The 15,052-nt window shown below is 40.1% G+C and overlaps 1 protein-coding gene across 1 annotated transcript; it reads right to left on the bottom strand.

Annotated features, from left to right (window-relative positions):
• Window positions 1-3,128: 3,128 nt before the first annotated feature.
• LOC134082117 (NXPE family member 3-like) lies at window positions 3,129-11,794 on the bottom strand. The gene is made up of 4 exons (XM_062537762.1): window positions 11,767-11,794; window positions 11,326-11,532; window positions 9,242-9,579; window positions 3,129-3,323 (listed from the first exon to the last, which is right to left on the bottom strand). Exons 1-4 carry the CDS (start codon window positions 11,768-11,770, stop codon window positions 3,129-3,131), a joined length of 744 nt encoding a protein of 247 aa, XP_062393746.1. The 5' UTR covers window positions 11,771-11,794.
• Between the last annotated feature and the right edge of the window lie 3,258 nt (window positions 11,795-15,052).

The raw sequence follows: 15,052 nt of genomic DNA, 5'->3' as shown, positions 1-15,052 counted from the left end.
ACATCAGTGTTTCCCATACATTGTCTAATCTGTGGCTGGCCGCCACACAGCAATGTTCTGTGTATACTATCTACACAATTTAATAATAATTCAGTCACTTTCATTGAACTGCTCTTTTTACGCATGCAGCCTTTCCTTGCCCCTCACCGCATTCTCTCGTAAAGAACCTGCTGCTTGTCCTCTGTGTGCATTTAACAAACCATTACAAATTGTTGAAGGATTGTTGCTGCCTCATAGAAATATTGCATAGAAGACGGTGTGCTGAACTGCTATTAATTCCGCTTAGCATTGTGAAATTTATTAAAAACTGCAGCATTCAAGTTGACTCTGCTAAGGTCTTATCACAACATTAGGGTTAGGTAGGTAGGTTACAGGTTACTTGTGCATGATCTATTCATTTTATTGATTCTGACATTAAATGTTTGCAAAATCCCAACATAAATGGAAAAGTTTTCTCAAAGTTTCTCAAAGACTCAAAGTGTTTGTCTCAAGGAGAAGTATGAACCTTTAATTTAACTAACTACTAAGAAAACATAATGAACTGCATGATTCACACATATCAGCAGTCTTTTAACTGTGTTAAAATGGCAAGGGCTCCCCAATGAACGCCTTAAAGTGACAGGCACTCAATTAGATGTCCAAGTCAGCCACCGCCACACATTGAATCCAATTCTGTGGGAAACACTGAACATTCACACCCAACTTGTTTCCAAGCTCATATTTTTTAAATGAATCAGTGAAACAGTATCCTGATAAACAAGCATGTTAATGCCTATGATCAACTTTTACTGGAAAAGGCTAATAATGTCAGATATAACTCAAATGGACTAACAGGGGAGCTACACCAGACGCGTAACTGAAGCGTTCCGTTCGCGACGCGTATGTTGCAGCAGTTAATAATCACTATGATCAATGGAAGTAGCTACACCAGACGTGACAGTGGCGCGTACATTCGAAAAAAATAGACCCATCTTCTAAAATGGATTTTACGCGTCGCGAACGGAACGCTTCAGTTACGCGTCTGGTGTAGCTCCCCTGTAAGGTATACATCCTCTAACAAAACGGGTAAACAATTGGCATCTGGTAATAAGAAAAAATGTCAAGACAGGAAAATATTGTTCTACAAGACTTGGAAACAAACAGTATTATTAGAGATAACAAAATGATCAATCAACAATTTGCCTCATTTTATGAAAAATTATACTCTTTGGAACAATATGATTTTTGGAAACTGTGAGTATTAAACACTTATCAGAGGAGCACAAGCAAGAAGGCAGCGATATATCGTTTCCCAAAAGGTAAGGCGCCTGGTATGGATGGACTACCAGTAGAATTTTGCGCAACATATTGGACACAAGTAAAATCACTGTTTATGGAAGTAATATCATATGTTAGTCCCAAGGACACACTCCCTCCATCCATGTACCAGACTATTATTACTGTAATCCCTAAACCAGCAAGAGAATGTATTAAACCAATTAGACCAATTAGCCTAATCAACGGTGATAATAAAATATTTACAAAGGTGTTAAATAATAGAATAGCTAAAATCCTTCCCTCAATTATTCACTATAATTAAACAGGTTTCTATACAGAATAGAAACCTAACGAGTAATGTAAAAGCATATCATTAATACAGTTTGGTAAAAAGGAAAAACATTGATCCAACATTAATGGCAGTCGATGCAGAAAAAGCATTTGATCGGCTTGAGTGGTCCTATCTCTATGCAGTATTGGAAGCCTACAATTTCCCAAAAGAAAGAATAAAAATTATCCAGACTATCTACAAGACACCTACAGCCTATGTCTACTCAAAGGGACGTTGTCAGAGAAGATCCAAATCACAAGAGGAACAAGGCAGGAATGCCCCCTATCCCCTTCACTGTTTGCCTTGGCTATCGAACCACTGGCACAGAAGATCAGCCAATCAGAAAAGGTAAGTGGCATAAAAGTAGGTAGAGAGTGTAGCCTGAAAAATCCATCCCTAATTTAATGGAAATCACAGAACAGTTTTCAAAATTATCAGGGTATAAAATGAATTAATAAAACAGAAATCTTTCCCATTTTAGGGGTACAGCCTAATAACAAAGAATTGATAAGGTTTAAATGGCAAAGGGAAAATATGAAGTACTTAGGCTGTTATATTAGTAGGGATACTACTAAATTGTACAAAGACAATTACACTTCATTAATCAAAGACCTGAAAACAAGCAAAATGGGTGACTCATCAATTCATCTTATCGGTAGAATTAATAATAAAAATGATATGGCTCCCAAAATTTCTGTTTGTTTTTCAAACAATACCAGTGACTCCTCCAAAAGATTTATTTAGAACTATTAATAGGCTATTTAGTTAATTTATTTTGTCAGTCAAAGCTCCCAGGTTAAGTAGGAAACTTCTCCAGAATAGCAGAAAAGAAGGTGGGCTAAACTTCCCAAGTTTCGAGCTATTTTGCAACACAGGTATATTACAGTATATCAAGCAAATAATCAGTGGTTCAGATGAAAGTTGAATAAACATAGAGAACCACCTTTTTGTGGCAGGTAATTAGTGGGCTTGCTGCAAGGCACGAATGGGGATACGGGTGTTAGTGTATGTTGCATATATGGGTGTAAGCCTATAATGTGTAATCTGTGTGAATGTGCTGGTTAAAATCTGATAATTTCTTTGTGAGCGAAGAAACTATCATAAATAAATAAATGTTTTCCTTATATTTTAATTCCAACGGCCAAGGGAACTTTATCAGGATGCATAATATCCTGGATCCATGGCCTTGAAAAATAAAAATCTGCCTGTTAAATCTACAGTATGTGTTAAATTCCCATAGGGTTACATAGGGGGTCAAATACGTCCTTCCCCTAGGAAGGACATTTATTTATTTACGATACATTCTTCAATCACAAGAAAATTGGTGTACTTCACGGTTTTATTTTTCTCATTTTTTTAAATTAAGACATTAAGATTTATTGTCAAATGATGATTTTATATTCCTCGTTTTAGGCAACTTTAGCATGGTATCAAATACATTTTCTCCTCACTATATATACAGTATATATATATATATATATATATATATATATATATATAGCCTATATATATATATATCACGTGGGCCCCTTAATCATCCTTATGCGGGGCAGATAAAAGAGAGAAGAAGGTCCACTTCATTTCTGATGATCACTGGTTCAGGATGGACGTCCTCTGTGTTATAGTGACACGAGGTCATCTGCCACACATCGATGATGTGAACTCCCACATCACGGAACACTTCACGCAGGATTAGATCCTTCTGCAAGGATAGCCAGTCAACGCTACCGACTTCCTGTAAAATACACACGTAAACTTATTGGATGTTAAGACTTTATTTGTTAAGAAGACTATTTGACATTAATTCAGACAATGAATACACAACACTAAGATTAGCAGTTCATGTGTTAAATACATATGTGGTTAAAAATGGACTACATCTCATTATGATTTAGGAATTGTATTGAAACGGACTTCATTACCCAAGATGCATTAAGCAATGGTAAAATGAACGTGATTCACGTGAAAGTTTGTCTTAGGTTTCAATTTTGGCAAGCAGCCATCTTTCTTAATGATTTTGCAGTGTAAGCACACGCTGCATGTATTGTACGCTTTTTTATTCACTAAAAGTCTAAAACGGAACAACGTCTCGCTTCGTCATTCATAGTTGCTAAGAAGATGAATGTACAACATTGGATGGACATTTCAGGCTAACAGCCTACCAGATTACACCCCTCTGAGCACCTGACCCTAAAACAATATGTTGATTGGCTTAGAGTGTGGTGGCCCAAACCACAAGAAAGCCAGAACTGTGTAAAAACACAGAAATCGGCTAGGGTAGTGAATTTGACAGTGTGTCATTAGTATCGCAGACTGCATATGTTTCAGCAACTTGTTTTCTTACCTTCTATCAAGCCAGGGGGATTTCGGACGCACGTTAAACTTTTCACCATACTAAACTCAATCTTTTGAGATTGAACATTAGTCTGGGGAAGATCCGCTTCAATTCTACTAGTGCTGCCACTAACGACTAATTTTCTAACGATTAATCTTTCGACTAATTTTTCGATTAGTCGACTAATCTAAATGACTACTTTTTAAAAAAAAAAAAAAAATAAAGTTTTCATTATTTTGTTGTGTCCATTTTATTTTTAACTCAACTGAAGGGCCAAAACATGACATATAGCCATAGATATAAATATGCTCATATGTAGAGTTCATAACAGAATTAATAACATTACAGCCGTTAGAGACGGGAGACCAAAAATAAATAGGGGGTCAAAAGCAAAACGATTAGTCGACTAAAAAAATTGGCGTCGACTAATTTTCATAATCGATTAGTTCGATTATGTCGATTAATCGCGGCAGCACTAAATTCTACTGCAAAAGAGGCGTGATCAATGTGCATCGTTCAAATTACTCCGTACGCAATTGCCACGATAGTTGGTAAATTAAACTTTTAGCCTACCAAAGCCGGTCAGTAGAATCGCAAACACGTCCTTCTGCTGTATGAACTGTTCCAGGGCAAGTTTTGGCAACTTGCCAATAGGCGTGTACAAGTTCAACTCCAAATGACCTCTTGCAGCAGCGAGAGCTGCCGGTGGCAGCAGGGGAGGGGATACAAACGCTGCTATGAAGTTGTACACTCTTGTAAAGACGTCACTTTTCTGGACCAATGAGGGAACAGAGAGTGGTCGAAGGAAAAATCGTGAAGCAGCCGCGCACTGTTGAAAACATCAATTAATTCAAGCCCCTGCTAAACCTAATAAAGCTATCTCCGCTGAATATGGAAAGTTTCAGTTTACAGTAAAGTCACTAACCGTAGTAGGTTGATAAACCCACAATATTAGCTGTTTAAGGAGAATGCCTAGCTGTTCTCATGACACGCGTTTAGTCCCTAGGGATAATGTTTGTGGGTATCTTCCTCGGCCGTTTTAATCGGGCAGTTCCTCTTACACACTACTCGTCCCGGTTGCTAAAATATGGCAGAGACTGCAGTGCTGACTCGGGCCGCTTTGAGCTGCAATACTCTGAAACCCAATGTGTGACACGCCTGGTCTACCAACACCTTATGCTAGAGGGCTCAGGCTGAACTAAGGTGAGGCCGTCTTAACTTCTACGGCGGCAGTTCTAAGCCTTTCGCCGTGCCAAACACCGTTACCTATCACTACCACTCTGGTCTCTAAGTACAAGAAAGGCTATGCGGATTAGCATAACAATTTATTTGTCAGGTACAAGTTTAAGAATTTAATACATTACAAGAAACAAGCATCCTAATGAATAATATGAAAGTTACGAAAAACAGGTTAAAGAAATACTTAGGCTATCATACAGAAAACAGTCATAGAAATGTACGTACCGGCTCAGAAAGTGAATGACTACACACCAAGGAGGTGCGGGAGATCTGAATACAGATATCTCCATGAATGATGTTTTGTCTACCCTTATATAGGCTACAAAGTTTGTGATTGGTTCAGACAGTGATATAGGTTACATGAATGGAGATCACATGATGAGTACTGTAGGTGAAACTGAGACCATTGTTGTAGTGAAACCACTTGAGTAAATCAATCAAGACATGCCTGGTCCAAGTTGACTTCTGAGGACTTTGGACAAACATGTGACAGGAGGTCCACAATAGGCCCACACTTAGTAGCTAATCAAGAGTCCATATGTGATTGAAAGGAATGTCATCAGCCTGGGAATTTAGATCCTTACACTCTCTACTTCCGGTAGTCTAGACTTGACCATGTGACGAATCACGAGGCACGGACCCGCACAGACCCTTGTGGATATGAGGAGGCATTTAAACACCTGCACATACGTCAGGGATGTAAAAGCCAAGACGTCATGAAGACCTGACGTCATGAAGGCAGGGTCTAGGCTCCGCTGCGCTCCGCAGTACCTCTAAAGCTGCTGCTCCGCTGCGAAGCAGCTGCCTGGCCACGCCTTACTCCCGCGATAAGTTGAGGCCATGTGATACCGACTGCCGAGTCGAAAACACACCCATCTAGACCATCGTGGACAGATTTTTAACCACGTGCATCTTGTGTTGCGCAGTTTTTGTGCTGCGCAGCCATCTTGAACGCGCCTATTACTATAGTCTCCCCCTAATGAAGACCTCCAGTTGGGTGCGTAATGCTGCAGCGAGTCTGTACACAGGACACAGCAGGTCGCACACGGGCGCATACGCTTACGGTTGGTCTAACACAGGGCTGTACGCTAAGCTTTTTCACTAGGAGCACAGGTGCTCCTAAATGAAAAAGTTTAGGAGCACAGAAAAAAATTTAGGAGCACTATGAAATTTCCTTGAAAACCTTCTTGCCTTAAGCAGGATACAGATCATTCACAGCAGTGGCAATCATAGTCTCTGCTCAAACCCTACACACACAGAAAATGGCTTGTCTTGTTTCTATTTCATATTTTGAATTCAGAATTTGTATACATTTTGTTATCAATTTATAGCATTTTAGGATCTGCATAATTACTTATAGCTTAAAATATTCAGTAAACTGAATACTTCATATTGATTACACTGTAATGATATTACAGGGGTGGTGTGTAGGTCTAATTGAGTGCCTGTCACTTTAAGATGTACGTGAACATAATTAGGTTTCATTCGGTTTTAGGAAAAGAGTCAAGCATAGTTCAAGGATACATCGTGTTTTCATTAAATAACTTAAATGTTCAAAAAACGAACAAAGGTAAAGACAAATATATCTGGTGTAATAGAAAAGATGAGTGTCCACTGTCCAGTAACGTGAACTTCTATGATTTAGGTAGCCTACCATGGCATGGCATCGTGATTTGTCACTTTTTCCCTGGTCATGTTTACAGTTTTTCTCAAATGCTAAAACATATTTCACAAACGTTTCCTCCATGTTCCCCAATGTCTAAACACAATACCCTTTTCTAAAGCTACATAAGCACAACCACACCTTCTCACTTCAAAGCTCAAACTTTCACACCAAAAGAGTAGCTCGAAGCTTTAAAAAAATGTAAACACTATACACATCATTACACACTACAGCAAAACATTTGAAAACACAATGCTCAATTTGTGAGAAGGTTCTTTGTTTCATAACTGCCAATGCATATTTTTAAAAAACTTTAGAGTAACGGATCTTCTTAGATCTCTGCAGAGGATTAGGCATTTGAAGAGTTATTTTCCAAAATGCTATATCCACCATTTTACTTTCATAAATATATTTTTTACATTTTGTTTTTCAAGTAATATCAGTGAAACTGTATTGGGTTATGTTTAGTTACAGTAATGTATCTTTACTCAATAAAAACAAAACAACTGCATTTTTATTGATATTACCTGAAACACACAATTACTGTGAATACAGTAACATGATTTGTTACAGTACAGTAATGTTTTCAAAAATGGATTTATAGTGTTTCGGAAAAGAGCTCTTCATTTAGAGTTGTGAGTTTCGAAGAGTACAGAAAATTCTACAAGTACACTACTGTAACACAACTCAATGCAAAAAACAGAATCTATTGCACACAACAGTACTCTTGAAAACATGATCAGGGTGTGAAGTTCTTTTGTTTTCTTCATTCACACCACACACACACCACAGTCACTCACTATGCGCATTAGCAACAAGTGTCTTCAATTTTGAGTCGTTGTGTGTAATAAATGATGCCAGGTGTGTTCATTGTGTTCAGTTATTGCTGACTGTGGCAAGCATTTTGCATCACCTGAGCTTTCATTTGAGAATATGTTTTGCAAGATGTGTTTTAGCAAGGAAAAATTTGCTTAGATTTATGAGAACGGAGGATTGTGTTTTGTGAATTGTGTCTTCATGTGAAATGTGTTTATGGTATTGAAAAATTGTGGCTAGATTTAGTAAATGTGTTTAGACAACTGGTCATTTGGTTTAGCGGATTGGCTTTTGTGTTTTAGCATTTGAGAAAAACTGTAATTGGCTGGGTGCTTAACTTACTCTACCATGACTCGTCTTGGAGTTTGGTAGGCTATATCTGTTATATCCAATGAGTGACAACCAGAGTTCAAAATAAAACGTTACGTGGAATGGAATTAATGTGAATGTAACCTCCATACAAAGACGCAGAGTGGCTATATGATGCGCACATTTGCAATGAAAATGTTCCGCCTTTTTAAAGCAGGTGTAGCCTACACCAAATCGTGGTTAAATCCATAATTTAGACAACAGAATCAGTCGGATTTCTCTCATAGAAGTCAACCAGGCCTATGTCAAATGCAGGCTGGGGTGAAGCTAACACGGTTTCCACACCGTGTTTATCAACCGTGATAATAATAATATTTGAAATGAACACGGTAATTGTAGGCTATATAGTCAACATTCTTATCATGGTTTGCCGTTTCAACGTTAGGCTAATCGCTACAAAGTCACCAACTGATAACGAACAGATTGAAGAAAAAGAAGAATGGTTTTGGAGCGACATTTCTTGCGTGTGTGAGAGACAGCGAGGTTGATGCTGAAAGCGTGAGTTTCCAGCCAGGAGCGTTAGAGTTGTCAACTATGAAATTTGTATACAGATGCGCGAAAATTGTACTAACCTATACTTTGATCCACTTGGTGTGGATTTTTAGGAGCAAAATGCGAATAAAAGGGTTGAATTCAGTACTCGCACCTGTGCTCCCATTTCATATTTTCAATTAGCACTAATAAATATTTCCTCGCATTTGCGACGAGGTGCTCGCAGTGTACAGCCCTGGTCTAACAGCAAGTATAACCCCACTCTTACATAAATCCTCATGTCAATGGGGTTCATGTCCTAAAGATTCTGACATTTGGCTCCCAGACTATGATAAGCATAGCATATTGTCATGGTTATAGGTAAGAGGCAATATTTAACTGTGTGATGAATTTTGCCTAATTTGAGGGGGGAAATTACAGATTTTTGTTAAGTATTTAAGTATTTGAAATACTCTAAATACAACCCCTCAAAGTATTTTGTTACAAAGTACATTTGATTTTTTTCCAATCCTGCAAAACACAAATGACAAAATACACTAAAGTAATTAAATACGTATTTAAAATACATATCATTGAAATACTGCCCATGTCTGAGTATGATCTGGGGCCTATAATACAGAGTTATTGTCTGTCTGACATAATAAGATTGAGTGTTTGGTAGTTTATTCATCTGAAGACTATCTCTCTCTCTCACACACACACACACACAAACTTTGAGAAGAGGACTTGAAATATTCACCTTGAATCCTGTATTAGCTGTCTTGATGATGACCTTGGTTACTGGCGCACGTCTCAAGAGGTCCACGACTGCACGGCGAATCTGGGACACCCGGTGGGCAAAGTAGGAGTGTGGGAATAGTTTGAAGTGCGCCCAAATGTTGAAGATGACAACAGTTTGTGAGCCACCAGCCATGCCATCGATCTCGTTACTAATGTAGTGCATATCTGTGAACGTGGCCTTGGGGTTGCGTCGGGGGACACCATGCGTGCGGTAGTGCAGGTCGATGTTGTTCCCCAGATCCACAGCCAAAAAAGGCCCATTGTGGGAGTGGGTATGTAGGTTCATGCGCCTGAAACCTGTGAGGGGACAGTGTGATATCCATGTTTAGCATGATTGACAATTTATGTAATGTTAGCAGTTCTCTTGAATATTCACTCAAAGTTCTTTGCTACCTAGCAATGGTCATACTAATCCAAGATGTTAAGAAAGGCTAGCACTCCCCCAATCAGATTGGTCATTGAGGCCGACTGCCTCTGGCCGACTCGATGTCAAATCGGCTATAATGAGCCCTCGACCTCGCCAGACGATGTCCGACGGCCGATAATTGGGTGTGTCCTGGCCTTTACAGTTTTTGCCCGTTGCTTGAACACTATAGACCCATGCTTAGACTAAAGTATCACAACTTGAAGTTTTGTTGCAATATCTCAAACACATGTACCTATACCTTAAACAAAAGTGCTGATTTGCACTCTAGTGGCAATTCTGCAACACACTTACTCCTTTATGCAACACACTTGGTCCTGCATACTACTCTCTATGTCATACATAGACACTTTGTTCAAAAATGAAATCTCAGAGTACCATTTGTTAAACACATATATCCAAAATACAAAACACATCGGGTAATTGCAACCTCTCAAATACACACCTGAACGCAATTACTTTCAAAACTGAACACCAATCAGCCATCTACAAAAAGCCCTCAGTTTTGCCATTGGAAATGGTGATGTGATTGGTATATTTCCCAGTGATGTGTCATGTTTACGTGTGTTTAGAGTTTTGGCACAATGAGCGAAGTTTTGCAACAGGTATTCAAGCAAATATGTTTTATATAAAGTAGACTAGTGTGTTCCTCCCGATCTGAAAATGTATGCATATGATGCAAGTGTGTTTCATTTTGTCACCAGAGTTATATTTTGACATGGCATTGTTTTTTATAGGTTTTGATAGCAGAGTTTAGGTACTGATAGAGTTTCAATTTGACATAGATGTGAAAGGTATATTTCCTAGTGTTGTGTTATGTTTTCTTGTGTGTAGAGTTTTGGCACAGTGAGCGAAGTTTTGCAAGATGTGTTCAAGCAACGGGCAAAAACTGTAATCAGTCATGGGTGTGTTTAGGGCGTAACATCTGTGACATCTGTCATTCCCTTTAATAGCAAGCAGCAAATTTCAAACAGTGCATCGGTATTTTGATAGTATGCTACATGCAAGACCGCATGGAACAGGGATTCCACTAAACTTTGCTTTACTAAAACCTGGTTGTGACTAGCAGAGATCAGCCTACATGCATCTGCACTCGTCTATTATTTGAACGTCAAAGTGAAACTGACTTCACCGTGGTCATAGTCAACAAGATTATAGAACGACAACTGGTTATTATCAAAAACGTAGCCTGAAAAAAGATTTTGAGAAAAGAAAATCGAGATTTTATTTTTGGGCAAAATCGAACAGCCCTAATATGCGCCTCTTAAAATTACTGTTAATTTCATCAGTTGATTCGGGCTTTTGATTGAATCGTGTCGTTCAGTTATGAGTAGTGCAAACTACGTTAGGAGACGGAGAAAGGTGCTGATTACCCAATGAGCTACAGGTATGATGAATAGAAAAATGAAGAGCCACGGTGTGCGCTTCTTATGCTGATGACGCTGCGATTGCAAATGTATGTACATCTGCCCCTGTGTGTGTGTGTGAGGACGCTGAGGGAGAGAGGATGGATAGGTGTGTGTGTGTGTGTGTGTGTGTGTGTGTGTGTACAGTACAGTAGGTGTGCGTGCATGAGTGTGTACGTGCAGGCGCACGAGGGCAACTTCAATGTATCTTACTTGGCGTGGAATCGATGATGAAGTGGTACCACTGTAAGAGAGTGGAGTCTCCCAACATGTAGATGTGTTTGTCCCTCAAACACTGAGTTTTGTCATTGGCAGCGTTAAAATGACGGGTGGCACACACAAATGACGTCCAAACGTCATCCATGTAGAATCCTGCTGGGATCGGTGTGGGCATTCCAGGTTTACATCGCTCTCTCTGTCCTAAAGGTAAGACAGTATGATGAGTGGATGAAGTATTTGTCTGGGTACTCCTGCAGATAGTGGGACTGCTCCCACTTAAATGCTCTCATTGTGTGTGTGTGTGTGTGTGTGTGTGTGTGTGTGTGTGTGTGTGTGTGTGTGTGTGTGTGTGTGTGTGTGTGTGTGTGTGTGTGTGTGTGTGTGTGTGTGTGTGTAGCTTGACATTGATACACAAGGATACAAAGGAAAACATACCCATAGTTGAATTAGAGGCATTAACTCTAATTACGCGTGAATCGCCCTTGATCCAACGCTCAATATATTGCCTAAGGAAACATAAAGTGGCATGGCATTTCACAAATTTCGTTCTTGTAGCTTAAATCACACACCGTTAAAGCTTAAAAGTTGAGTTGAGTCCAAGTGAACATTTGTACTAATTCTAAAAAGCACCCCCCAAGTGTTCTTCAGATGCTACTTTTACAAGAATTTTGCTTTCTCGTACATCAAGTCACAGACATGAATATGTATTCTGACAAACGACATTAGCTAAGACTAATATATTAAAGGGATAGTTCGGATTTTAAGACACGAAGTTGTATGGGTTCCCTGTCAGCAACGTAGTGCATCAGCACTGACTTACCCCCGACAGCGTCCTGTGAGCCGAGATCCAGCCGGTTTTAGATCGTTTTTGATGCTGAAGAAAGTAGTCCGGCAAGTTTCTGGGGTCACGAAAGTAAAGTGTTTTTCTTCTCAAAACCATATGCGTTCAACAGAGTGATATATTTGCACCACAAAAACGTTGTCCAGGAAAAATTCAAACCTCGTTATCACTTACTTATTTTTCGCGATTCCTATCACTGCGCGCTACTGACAGCTGGACAACGTTTTTGTGGTGCAAATATATCACTCTGTTGAACGCATATGGTTTTGAGAAGAAAAACACTTTATTTTCGTGACCCCAGAAACTTGCTGAAGAAAATAGTCCGGCATCAAAAACGATCAAAAACCGGCTGGATCTCGGCTCACAGGACGCTGTCGGGGGTAAGTCAGTGCTGATGCACTACGTTGCTGACAGGGAACCCATACAACTTCGTGTCTTAAAATCCGAACTATCCCTTTAAGGTACGGTTTGCGGTCCTGGTGTGCCAATGACTATTAGCTGTCTATTAGCTGCATGGTTTTTCTGACCCCATGCTGCACCTGCACCCAACCAAGGCTCGGGATGTTTACAAACATTGTGAACCCATTATCGTGTGTCGTCTCATCTCTGGGCTGTGTAATGGGTGATCTAATGGGTGATCTATACTCGATGTTCCCAACCTGGTGCGCAACAATGTTATGTCAAAATGACGTCATTTCTCTGTTGCCCAACCGACTACAGCCTCGCACAGACATGTCGTGCACCAGCAGGAGGAGCTTAAAGCCAAGATCGGGGAGCAGGTGTCCTTCTACGGGCATCAACCACAAACCACATTCAGGCATTTCATATGGCCTAGCCCAATTCTTAAATAAACCCAATAATTTAAATAAAACGACTGTGGTCATGAAGTTTGAATAATCATTTTGAGAAGTGTGGAAACAGTTAGGCTACCAGAGAGAGTTGCAGTTTGGATGATCGATTTGTTTACAGTCATAAGTTATTAATAGTTTGTTGGATAAGTGAACAAAGTTATCAGTGAGAGTTGCAACATAAGGAATTAAGGGGAATAACTAGGAGCCAGGTACAAAATAAGAATTCCTGCGAAAGGTAATGAAGAGATTTACTTTCAACCAAAGTACTGTATATCTGCTAAGTCCTAAGAAAATTCTCTTTCCACTTAGGGAGATTACACATACTCATCTCATCAGCTAGCTGCACACACCTTAGAAACTAGATGGTGTCCCCCAGTTGAGAAGAGCAGCAAGCAAAGTCTAAAATATTATCAAGAAGCAAGTTGCTTCTGCCATTAACGACAATGAATGCTCTGTGACTGTGAGAACAAACTTTACTGTCTATATAGAATGAACGCTATATGCCGAATTCTTCTATGGTTTTAAGTAGGTAGCTTTTCACAACAGCAACACCACTGTTCAGGAGAATACTGCTAATAGAGTTGCGACCACCACACTCGAGTATAAATGGTTGCGGTGTTCCCCGTGACGTCACATTGTCGCGCAACATGTCGGGAACATTGAGTATAATGAGCGTTTAAACCTATCGTCACACCCCAACAGAAAACCCATCATGGTGGGTCTGTGCCTAAATAATGAATCCTACCTCAATACAAAGAAAACTTGTTTTCCTCACCCGGCCATGATTGGCTCCTCAAGGTCTGTCCAGTGATTCACATAACGGGGACCCATACCATGGTACACCAGCGTGTTGCATGGCAGAGTTGGGGGTTTACGGCAGTGCCACGTCAGCTTTGCCTTTAAATCTGGGTATTCACAGCAGCAGGGCTCATCGCCAGGCAGTGCCACCCCCTCCCATTTGACGTTGCAGGCCGCCTGCTCCTCCACTTGAGCACCCTGAGAGTTCTTGCCCACAAAGTAGCCATAGTAGAAGCCACGGTCGGGGTCTGTTTCCCGGTGTCGCTTGATGATCTCTACAGCCTCACTGGTGTGAACCAGGAGGACCCCTACCGATGCTTCACCCGCCCATGGTAGAGTAAACCGGGCCAAGTAGGTGCCATTCTGATGATCCAGCACCTCTCCAAACACACTAGCCTACCATGCAGGGGAAAAAGGGAAATATTTAACAAACATTCTTTGAACAGATTTCAATTAACTCAGTGTGCCTGCATAAAAACGACATTATTCTGTGGAAAGTGCAATATTTTAAGAAAGCATTAAACATTAAAATATGTTATGCTGATATTTGACTTTTACCATTTGGTTTGATTTGGGGGCCCCCACCACCTTGGCCTCATCAGTAATATTGAATAATGTGTGATCATTCACACCAGTGGCGATCCTAGACTTTGACTAACCTTCCAATAAAAACCATTACATTCCAAAAAAAACTAGGAAGTCAAAGAAATCAATAATGCTGCTGTGGACAGCCCCCCCCCCCCCCCCCCCCCCAAGCTGTATGGCATCGGAATTTACGAAATATATATACTGACTGACTGAGGATATGTATCCATTTACAGAACAACTCTTTGATTGTTTCATTCATTGAAACAATCCCCGCACAGGAAATGTATGTTTCTAGTATGTAGTATGTTTTATGGGTGGAATTACCTTTAATTTGGGTGAATAAACCTTTACTTTGAAGAAATCTCCTCCATAGGTTTTCGGCCTTCCAGTGAAGTCCTTGGAAACAATGGTGACGTTGAGCTCCTCTCCCACAGAGTAACTGTCCTTAAAGTTATTGATAACAAAGGTGGTGTGTTCTGAACTGGTGCTCATGTTTACAGTGGTAACCTGCTTGTCCGGTCCCCCCCATTGAAGTGCTCTCTGTATCCGGTCCCACTCCTCTGCACCCAAGTCCTCTGGGATTTTGAACGCTTGTGCTTGTGCTTGTGCTTGTGCTTTGTTAACGAGTCTGTCAGCTCGGTCC

This window comes from Sardina pilchardus, chromosome 6 (genome assembly GCF_963854185.1).
Source record: "Sardina pilchardus chromosome 6, fSarPil1.1, whole genome shotgun sequence".
NCBI classification, from domain to species: Eukaryota; Metazoa; Chordata; class Actinopteri; order Clupeiformes; family Clupeidae; genus Sardina; species Sardina pilchardus.
Note: the sequence above shows the minus strand (reverse complement) of the source record. Positions and strands in the feature narration are given on the sequence as shown.